Genomic DNA, 10,828 nt, shown 5'->3' on the forward strand with positions numbered 1-10,828 from the left:
ATAGTTGCCTAAAAATATGTAAAGTTGAATATTTTTATGTGATTTCGACAACCTTGCTCAACATCTCAATGCAATGATCCAATACAGAACTTCAATTAAAAAAACGAGGTTCTTTCCGTTCGTTGGAAAAAATTCTAGGCTTTGAGGACAAGTTTCAATTATGGAAAAACAAAACACAGAAAGTCAATTATTTGTTGTTTTTATCGACTTTTTTTCGGCGAAAAACGAAATTACTTGCCAGTTGGTCCAAACGTTTCGAGTTACTTTTGGCGTTTCGCTCCTCCTCAGTGGAGCTTAAAATTAAATTTTTTAATTGTATAGTTTTCCATTTTACAAGAACTAATTATCTTACTTTATCTATCGATCGTCGTATTGTTATTCGCTGTCTTTTGTTTGTTTTTGATGTTATGTTTACATTGATCTATCAGTGTCTTGATCTTTGGTAAAATGGAGTTGTATGCTGATTTGAAATTAATTGAATCTTTCTGTTTGTTAACAACGTCGTCTTCGCCCCTAATTTTAATGTGGAACATTTCTGCACAGATTGTAAAAGAGCTTTTCTCTTATTTGTGCGAGGCAATGGTAAAAAACGCACTTTAACTTAAGCTACAACGCCATCAACTTGAAAGACAAATATTAATAGATTTCATCTTGCATATATTCCTAACACAAACATTATTAGTATAATTTTGGCTCACGTGTCATCCTATGATTTCGACTCGTCGCATGCAATTCCTCCGATGATATTCTCCTTCTGTGCGCCGATTGCCTTGGCGAACCTAACAGGATCGGGCACCGGACTTTCGGATCCTGACGGTGATGTTCTCCTTCTGTGCGCCAACTGCCTTGGCGAACCTAACAGGATCGGGCACCGGACTTCCGGATCCTGCCGGTGATGTGCTCGTTAGTGACCTGCGTAGAAGCCCAGCAGGCTTCGTTCCGACACGGAGAGTCTCGCGGTGGCGATTCACCAACACGTTCGGCAAAGTGCTGCTGACATGCAATTGTATCCAGTCCAAAGAGTTTCCGTGCATCTGAGTTCCGTCTTCCGCGGATGTGTGGTATCGACCCGGAATAGACCCGGCAAGTGTTCGGGCTCTGGAAGTCCGGATTGAGATAGTCTCGTTCGTGGGAAAACAGTCTGCTTTTCCCTCGTGGGAAGGACCCCTGCCAGTGACGTGTTTCGTGTGCGACCAAGTCCTCGAACTGCAACTGCTGGTAGAAAATAAGCCGTAGAAAAAAGCCCCAAAGGAAGGGGCTGCTTTTTCTGGCATTTAACACGTGGAAGTTTGTCGTGTGTAAATCAGCCGATCAATCTTGGGGGTGGCGTAATAGCTGAGTAGCTTAGTCAGCTAACATGCTGGTTTGCTTGCACCCCGTCTTGATTATATTGACGGCAATCGTGCCTCCGGCTCCGATGGATAGACCAGCAGCTGTGGGCGAAGGTGTTAATTCGACGAGTCTAGGGCCCAAGTATCCGCGGCTTTCTTTTTTAGCCGTGGTTCCGTCACGGTCTTCTGATGCTGGATGTTTCGTCGCTGAACACGTGCACTTTCAGGTCCGCTGTGTAGGAACGGCACTTCCCGACCTGACACGTCACTTTTTTTCTTTTCACACTCTGGCGAAAAACTAGCTTGTGTGTTGATACTGTTTACGCTGCTTGGCGAGGGGTACCTTCAATTTCAGCTAAACATGTCCACACTGTGGGGACTTGGTAGCCAATTTCTTTCCGTGGTTTTAATGAATGATAAATGCGTGCTGAATATATGCATAAAAACAAAACTGTAACACAATCCTATCATGGGATCAGAGTTTTTTGTGAGGCTTAGAAGAACCTCACAAAAAACTCTCCGCTTACGCTTTTGTCCTGCGCGTGAAGACTTTACAGATCAGAGGGTGTGAGTAGATCCCATGCGAAGCTTAACTTCGAAAGTGCAGCTGAACTGCAAAACTGAACGGCAGCTGAACTGCAGACACTAGACAGCAGCTGAACTGCTAACTACGGCAACTATGTGTGCCTAAACGGTGATCTGAACGCCATCTCATGGTGGCCAAATGTCTCTGAATACAGCAACTGATTGATCCCATGAAACATTTAACTCAAATCGTGCTAACTTAATTTTCTAAAACTAGCCGATTTAACATCTAACAAATAGCAATAAAAGTTTGGCATTTAAACTAATCTACAAAAGATTTTAAGCAAGGCAATAGGAAAGGGAGTATTTAGTTCCCAAATCGCCAGGAGTCCAAGATAGAGGTTATTCCGCGCCCCTAGATCGCGTTGCTTTTGATTATTTGTCCTGACGACCCCCAAACCGTACTTAATTCGACTTGACCCAATGGATAGTGTTTAAGACTAAGTTGTGTTAAATTGCGTTGTTGAGGCTTAAATTCTTCATCATGTTTTCTTAGCAAGTGAGATTTGTATCCAAATTGAACAGCTGTACCAAAGATGAGGGTTATTTAGTGGTTCGTGGCCTCCAATCTTGGTCAGAGCTTATTTTAGCGGCATGATGCTCTTTGTCGTCAGTGATTGTACTGCGTACATAGCTGGATAGACAAATAGATGAGTGCTTTGGAGGTTTCACAGCCTACACTGAAGTCGATATGGCGGTAGCGGCCGTCATGATGTCTACCCCTCACAACTTGCAGTGCAGTGCTGTATTCGATGAAATGTCGTTTTCGGGATGTGCCTGCGTCGCTTCGCTTCTGTGGTGTGACTTTTCATCGCCGGTTCCTTTGCTGGGAATGCGAAGTGACGGGTTCCAGACTTGAAGTATTTGGGTGTTGTCGAACTCGGTGTGTCGTTACATTCGATATTCTGTCATGTTCGAAGGTTTGTTGAATACGTCTCTTGGCTGCACATGTTGTTCGATGACGATTTTCCTCCGTAGTTTTTCTTCGTTGTCTTGATGCCTCGTGCCGTTGGTAGTGTGACGGATTTTCGCTTTCGGTTGTTCGATGACTTCGGAGGTTCTTCATGATGCTGCCTGGAATTTCAACGATGACTGTTTCTCCGAAGAGTATGAGAGGCGAGGTTTCCAGAGTGAGATAGATGTTGATCCGTCAGCCATCATCATTTCGTATTTAGGTGGCGTCTTGAGCTCGTGGTCTGCAACTTAAAGTCTGCTTACATAGCTTGAATATGTTCCTGCAATTCGTTTTTGTAGTTTTTGGTGTCCTGACAATCGTTTCAATTGCAGCGACGTGGTGTGTAGCGCCTGGCTTCGGTGACTCACCAGTGCTACTATCCCAAGCGCGATAACGCTGCTGTTGATGACAGGATTGCTTTCAGGACACTGAGTGGCGGCAATCCCACGCAAGGTTGCCGGCCCTCCCCAAATTCTGAAGAACTGCATGGCGGAGTTCTCAGAGTCCGTGCAGCTGACGCTGGTCCCACGCAAGGCCGTTGTCTCCTTCATGTCTCCTTCTTCGTGTTCGTCGGTGTACTAGCGACGAATTGGCATCAGCTGTGTTCCGTTGAGTTGTTTGAATGGAAGAATTCTGCATAATTTGCTCCGAGTTGTTGGGGCGAGGTTTCAAAGATGATGTTGGTCCTTCAGCCTTCTCCATTTCGTGTTTTCTGCTCCAAGTGAGCTCGTGGTCAGCGTCAATGCTTACATAGCTTCAAAATCGTTCTTAGTCTGCTTTGATATCCTTAGCGTGGTACTGACCTCTTTTCCCGGTTGACACATCTTCAAGGGTGTACAGGTTGGTACCGAGTACTGCTTTCACTATCGCTGGCAGGAACTTCGGATCTAGTTTACGATTTATGTGATCCAACTTAGACGACTGGGTAAAAGTTCTTCGCCATACCAGATCTCCTACGTTGAATATCACAGATCTCTTCCGTAAATCATACCGCTCCTTCGACTTCGCATGGTTGTTCCGGATTCGTTTCATCACAAACTCCTGTATGCGCTTGATCGTGGATAAACGGATATTCAGAGCGATCTTTGGATCTTCGTCGGTGTTCAGGTCTTTCTGAGTGTACAAATCGGTGTGCAGAATTAGTTCTCTTCCAAAATTTGCGACGTGCGGACTGGTTCCTGTTACTTCATGCTTGGCACTGTTGATGGCTGCGCAAATTGCAGGCAGATGCTCGTCCCAGGTCCGATGATCCTCGTCAATCAATGATCGTATGCAGGTTACCAAGACTCGATTGACTCTTTCTGCGTTATTCACCATAGGACAATAATATGCCGTCAGCATGTGCTGTATGTTGTGCTTGCTCAAAAGAGATTTGAAGGCAGAAGAGATGAACTGTTTTCCGTTGTCTGAAAGGATTATTCTTGGACGCGAGAACTTCAGGAAGACTTGATTCTCGAGGAACTCCACCATCTTGCAAGAATCCGCTGATTTCATCGGATGAACGACGATATACTTGGTAACCCAATCCACCACGACAAGCATAACTGTGTTACCCGAACGTGAGCGTGTTAATGGACCAACAAAATCTATGGAAATCAGTTCCCATGGGGTGCGTGCTGGCTTCAGCTTCCCCATTTGAGGCATCATCTTGGAGTTTGCAGCTTTACTACCTTTGCAAACATTGCACTGCTTGACGTACCGTGAAATTTCCTCTCTCATCTTTGGCCAGTAAAAGTGTACCTGAATTTTCTGCAATGTCTTTTGAAATCCCAGATGCGCGGCTGAAGGTGCGTCGTGGAATTTCCGCATGATTTCGACACGATTTTCCTTGGGTACTGCTTTCTTCCAACGATGCGTAGTGTTCCCGGCGTCATCCTTGAAGGTACAATTCTTATACAACTCATCCTGAATGATCTGAAAGTCGGCGAAGTTGTTCGGCGTTTCTTTAACGTTCTGTTTCATTCTAGTATACCAGCCATCTGCATTCGAACCTTGAGTGAGTGCTACTGAAGCCACAATCCTGGACAGCGTGTCTGGAACCACATTTACCGATCCCTTTCGGTAGCGAATCTCAAAATCAAAAGCATTGAGTCGTAGCAGCCATCTGCACATCAGCGCTGTAGGGTTCTTCATCGTTTTGAGGTAGCTGAGGGCAGAGTGGTCACAGTACACGATGAAGTGAACGCCTTCTACGTATCCTCTGAATTTCTCGATAGCTCTGATTACTGCCAGACACTCCCGCTGCGTCACCGAATATTTCCGCTCCGCCGTCGTCAATTTTTGCGAGAAGTAACAAATTGGATGTTCTTGCCCGTCGGTTTCCTGTGTGAGCACTGCCCCAATAGCCACATCGCTCGCATCGCAGGCGATCGCAAACTGCTTTGTATAATCCGGTGGCGCGAGAACAGGCGTCGATACTAATGATGATTTGAGTCGTAGAAAGGCTTCTTCTGCTTCAACCGTCCAACGAAACTTGTGTTTTATTTTCGTGAGCTCCGTGAGAGGCGCCGCTATCTCCGAGAAGTCTGCTACAAACCGACGATACCAGTTGCACATGCCGATGAAGCGCTGCACCTCTTTCCTAGTTGTTGGAATCGGAAAATTGACTACACAGCTTGTTTTCTCCGGATCCACCATCCAGCCATCTTGGTTTAACACATATCCCAGGTATTTTATCTCCTTCCTACAAAAACAGGATTTTTCAGCAGAAATTGTCAGATTCGCCGCACGAAGTCTCTTGGCCACTTCTTCAAGTAACTTTATATGCTCTTCAAAGGTCTCCGAACACACAATTATGTCGTCAAGGTAGTGGAAGACCTTTGGTTCCATATCTGCGAAGATGGTTACCATGACCCTCTCCAGTCCTTGGCTAGCGGTGCACAACCCAAACGGAACCACCTTAAACTGAAAATGGCCTCGCTGAGGTACCGTAAAGGCCGTAAGTTGCCTCGAAGCTGTTTCTAGAGGTATTTGCCAGAATGCGTCCTTCAGATCTATCGATGAAATGAACTTGCAGCCGCTGAGGTTGTTCATAATAGCTGCAATCTGCGGTATTGGATAACCCTCATTAATCATGATGGAGTTTAGGTAGCGAGCATCTAGACATACTCTGTACTGGCCCGTCTTCTTCTTCACAGCTACCAGCGGGTTGTTCCACGGCGAAAAGCGAGCTTCTTCGATCACGTCCAATTTTATCATTCGGTCGACTTCCTTGTTTACCTCGTCCAAAACGTATTTTGACATGACGTAGTAACGCTGCTTCTTCGGCTGAGTATCCCCGATTTCAATGCGATGTGTGTATAGATGTGTACGACCCAGACGACCGTCTGTTGCTGTTGGGAAGTTCGCTACTGTTGCTTCTAGCACGACTGATTGTTCCGGTGACAACTGCTTCTGTTGATGCCTCTTAATCGTTACATCGTTGTCGACGATACTGTTGACCTCCTCTTCATCGTCGCCTTGAACTTCGTCTTGTAACTTCATACTACAGCATATTGCCTTGACTCCGAATTCATTCCAAAAGTTCATTCCCAGAATCACGCAATCCGGCAGGGTCGGTAATAGCAATACTGGGATTACTCGGGTCTTTCCATTGTAAGCGATTGGTAGACGAACAAATGTCTGGAAATGGTGCTCCGTTCCATCTGCAGTCTTAATTCCTCCAGCCAATGATCCTTTCCGCAATTTCAGCTGATCCACTAACTGTACAAAGCTTCCTCCGAAGAGCGAGCAGTTCGCCCCGCTGTCTAAGAGACCGGTGATGCTTTTGCCCAGGACTTCGATTACTGCATGCGGTCGATTGTCGTTGTTGAGATTGATGACTAAAGAGTTGATATTGTTGAAATCCGGTATCTGGGAAGGATCGTCAAAACATGGCGAGGAATTCGATCCCTCCGTTACTAGTTCCCCGCCGGGGCATTTCCCGAGCGATGACGGCAACTTGGACAGCTCCGTAACGAAAAACCTTTTTGTCCACAACGATAGCAGAACAGTATCGCTTGTGGTTTCGAACAATCCATAAAGCGATGTCCCTCCTCGTCGCAATTCCAGCAAATCATTGGTGGTCGAGTGTTCACGCTCGGTGGTTCTGGATGCTCCTGACTAGACACTGCCGGCCGCGATTGATTTTCCCGCGTGTTTGTAGTGTTGTGTTCCCTGCGTTCGAATCTCACCCTCAGAGCATCGATCTGATGAATCAGTTCCTCCAAACGTTCTTCCACCTTGTTGTTACTGTTGTTCACCGACGATCCACCGTACGAACTCACTGCTTCTTCATTTCTGCGACTATTCATTTCTTCTAGCACATTGACTCTTCCGTAGCGTTGATTCATCGGAGCATTGCGATTAGCGCGTTGTACTGGCACTGGTGTGGCAAGCGATGGTTCTAACAGAGATGCTGCCGGAAGTAGCATTCGCCGCTGAAGCTGTTGAAGCTTTCTAAGCTCATCGAATTCCTTACATGCTTCTACTAGTTGTTCAACCGATGCTGCTTGCTGTGCTGCTGCAACAGGAGCATATGTGGAGTTCATGTTCTTCTTGATAATGAACAATTTCTCTCTATCCGTCGCAGGTGGATTGGCGTAACTAAACAGTGTTGAGATATCCGCGAAGAAATCGCTAAAGGTTTCTTGCTCTCCTTGGAGCCGATGATACGCCTCAGCCCTCAAAATGTAAGCGTAGCTGCTTGGTAAGAACTCTCCCCGGATCAACCGCTTGAAATCTCCCCACGACCTCAAATCGCCTCTTAAAAACGCTCTAGCATACCACTTCAAAGCATCACCCTTGAGTAAGTGCTTGATGTTCTGCAACAGCACACGCTCAGGAACCTCTTCGGACAATGCGAACACCTCCACGCTTTGAATGAACTCGTTCAATGATGCGCCATCTCTTTCGCCTTTGTAGAAGATCTGCCAATTGTGAATTGCCTTGCTTGAAGAACGCCGGTCCTCCCAACGCTGCTGTTGATAAGCTTCCTGTTCCCGTCGCATGAATCGCTCCAGTAACTCATCCCTTAATCGGCTGTATTCATTCCTCGCTGATGCTTCTTCCACTCGTTCTCTAGAAGCGTACGGAGGAGGAGCGGATTCGTCGTCCGGATACCCAAGTTTCTCGCTAATTCTAGGTCCACGATGATGGCCAAACTGCTGGTCGAAATTGTTTTCTTCAACGTCACGTCGGTATGTTGCTGTATGCTGTGATTCATATGTGTTGCGCTCTCGATCTGACAGCCGTTGCCTCTGCTGTTGTCTCCTCGGCTCGGGTTCTTCAACTGCGGCAGCTCCGCTCACCCATGGTGAATTCCCTAGGTACGTGCTGTCACGGTCTGAGCTGAAGGAGTTGGCTTCCGATTGTGACGTCCTGCGCCCTGGCTGGTCCTTCCCGATGTCAACTGGCTGATTCAAGCTGGCTGTGGTTCTGTTTCTGGAAGGCTTTGGAATAGTTCCTGTTCTGCTCGAGCCGGCCCGGGATACGTTCAGATCCACTGCTGCTGCACCATAATCCTCACTAGCATTTTGCACTTGCCCACTTGCTTTTTTTCTCGGGTTGCTCAACACATCTTCAATGTCCTCTAAAGAACATTGGATTAGAAGAGTCAGTGTTGCGTACGTATCGTTTAATTTTGAAGGTGGTTCTACTATCGCTAAACGTTCACGATAATGAATAAGACGCGAAGTTGCTTGACGCATGAATTGGTAATCCGCGGATTTAAAAGCTACTTTTAATCGTTCTAGCAAGTTATCTACGCGATCTTGACATATGCGGATGTTTTGCTCCGCATCCATGATGTGTGAAGAATTATCATAAATTTTATTGTTTCTAACATCCTCTAGCATGATTTGCCTAAGCCTCAACGCTTTCGCTCTTCTCGGAAGAGAACTTAAATTAGCTACGTGACGTAGCGCCAGCTCATAGCTCACCTCGTCTTCAGAAAGACAAGCTGGATCCATATCCATTTTGAAAAAGGGTCTTATAATCTTAAACACAAATAGCCAAACTTTGAAACTTCAAGATATGCTGCATAAACTAAACAGCAGCACATCAAACACCACAAAAACAATTTAAAATGTGGGTTAATTCTAGTTGGGCGCCATTGTGAAAGAGCTTTTCTCTTATTTGTGCGAGGCAATGGTAAAAAACGCACTTTAACTTAAGCTACAACGCCATCAACTTGAAAGACAAATATTAATAGATTTCATCTTGCATATATTCCTAACACAAACATTATTAGTATAATTTTGGCTCACGTGTCATCCTATGATTTCGACTCGTCGCATGCAATTCCTCCGATGATATTCTCCTTCTGTGCGCCGATTGCCTTGGCGAACCTAACAGGATCGGGCACCGGACTTTCGGATCCTGACGGTGATGTTCTCCTTCTGTGCGCCAACTGCCTTGGCGAACCTAACAGGATCGGGCACCGGACTTCCGGATCCTGCCGGTGATGTGCTCGTTAGTGACCTGCGTAGAAGCCCAGCAGGCTTCGTTCCGACACGGAGAGTCTCGCGGTGGCGATTCACCAACACGTTCGGCAAAGTGCTGCTGACATGCAATTGTATCCAGTCCAAAGAGTTTCCGTGCATCTGAGTTCCGTCTTCCGCGGATGTGTGGTATCGACCCGGAATAGACCCGGCAAGTGTTCGGGCTCTGGAAGTCCGGATTGAGATAGTCTCGTTCGTGGGAAAACAGTCTGCTTTTCCCTCGTGGGAAGGACCCCTGCCAGTGACGTGTTTCGTGTGCGACCAAGTCCTCGAACTGCAACTGCTGGTAGAAAATAAGCCGTAGAAAAAAGCCCCAAAGGAAGGGGCTGCTTTTTCTGGCATTTAACACGTGGAAGTTTGTCGTGTGTAAATCAGCCGATCAATCTTGGGGGTGGCGTAATAGCTGAGTAGCTTAGTCAGCTAACATGCTGGTTTGCTTGCACCCCGTCTTGATTATATTGACGGCAATCGTGCCTCCGGCTCCGATGGATAGACCAGCAGCTGTGGGCGAAGGTGTTAATTCGACGAGTCTAGGGCCCAAGTATCCGCGGCTTTCTTTTTTAGCCGTGGTTCCGTCACGGTCTTCTGATGCTGGATGTTTCGTCGCTGAACACGTGCACTTTCAGGTCCGCTGTGTAGGAACGGCACTTCCCGACCTGACACGTCACTTTTTTTCTTTTCACACTCTGGCGAAAAACTAGCTTGTGTGTTGATACTGTTTACGCTGCTTGGCGAGGGGTACCTTCAATTTCAGCTAAACATGTCCACACTGTGGGGACTTGGTAGCCAATTTCTTTCCGTGGTTTTAATGAATGATAAATGCGTGCTGAATATATGCATAAAAACAAAACTGTAACAAGATTCTGGCGTTATACTTCGAGACTTAATCTAAAATTTTGGTATTTTTGAAATCAAAAACATGATCGTACTCGATACTATGTTGTGCAAGTCCGAATCATCCTATTTTTTAACATCGTTTTTATGTAGTTCCAATATTTTTTGTAAGAATTGATTCGTTTCTCCAATGTAGGATTTTTCACTTCCTCCACATTTTATGTTATAAACCACATTTGCTGTTTTATCTTTTGGTATTTTGTTTTAAGACGATGATTGACTATTGAAAAATTTAGAGAAAGTAAAATAGTGATGTACCTTTTCAATATCGGGTATTGAAAAAGTCGTGTTGAATTTCTGGTTTTAAACACGTGAATTCGGCGTATCTTTCCTTTCTCAGATATGTTTTCGCCAAAAATGTGTAATTTAAAAAAAAAAAAATAACGTAAAGCTCTGCTGATTATAATCAGCAATAATTATTATTAAAAGTAATTTTAAGTGCGGCCCGCCGACAAGAATTCAAATATAAATTTGCCCGTTGGTTCAAAAGGTTGCTTACCTCTAGTTTGGGTTATTTTAGGTCTTATGATTTCTTATGGCCACTTAAAAACAATTTAGAGGTTTCATTGAAATTGTAGTTAAAG

At 45.5% G+C, this 10,828-nt stretch overlaps 2 protein-coding genes across 12 annotated transcripts in view; both read right to left on the minus strand.

Annotated features, from left to right (window-relative positions):
* LOC129739465 (calcium/calmodulin-dependent protein kinase type II alpha chain) overlaps positions 1-10,828 on the minus strand; it is a 205,776-nt gene that overhangs the window by 37,755 nt on the left and 157,193 nt on the right. The gene's annotated exons all lie outside the window — the stretch shown is intronic.
* On the minus strand, positions 3,640-8,825 carry LOC129760553 (uncharacterized). Its single transcript, XM_055758210.1, has 2 exons — positions 7,044-8,825; positions 3,640-6,723 (listed from the first exon to the last, which is right to left on the minus strand). Exons 1-2 carry the CDS (start codon positions 8,823-8,825, stop codon positions 3,640-3,642), a joined length of 4,866 nt encoding a protein of 1,621 aa, XP_055614185.1.

The sequence above is a fragment of the Uranotaenia lowii genome, chromosome 1, assembly GCF_029784155.1.
Source record: "Uranotaenia lowii strain MFRU-FL chromosome 1, ASM2978415v1, whole genome shotgun sequence".
NCBI lineage: Eukaryota > Metazoa > Arthropoda > Insecta > Diptera > Culicidae > Uranotaenia > Uranotaenia lowii.

Excerpts from the sequence above, each read along its gene's own strand:
- LOC129760553 (XM_055758210.1), bottom strand. The coding sequence starts at position 8,825 with ATGGATATGGATCCAGCTTGTCTTTCTGAAGACGAGGTGAGCTATGAG. Across the intron at positions 6,724-7,043 it reads ATCAGATCGATGCTCTGAGG|ATACCGGATTTCAACAATAT; the intron begins GTGAGATTCGAA and ends GATCCTTCCCAG.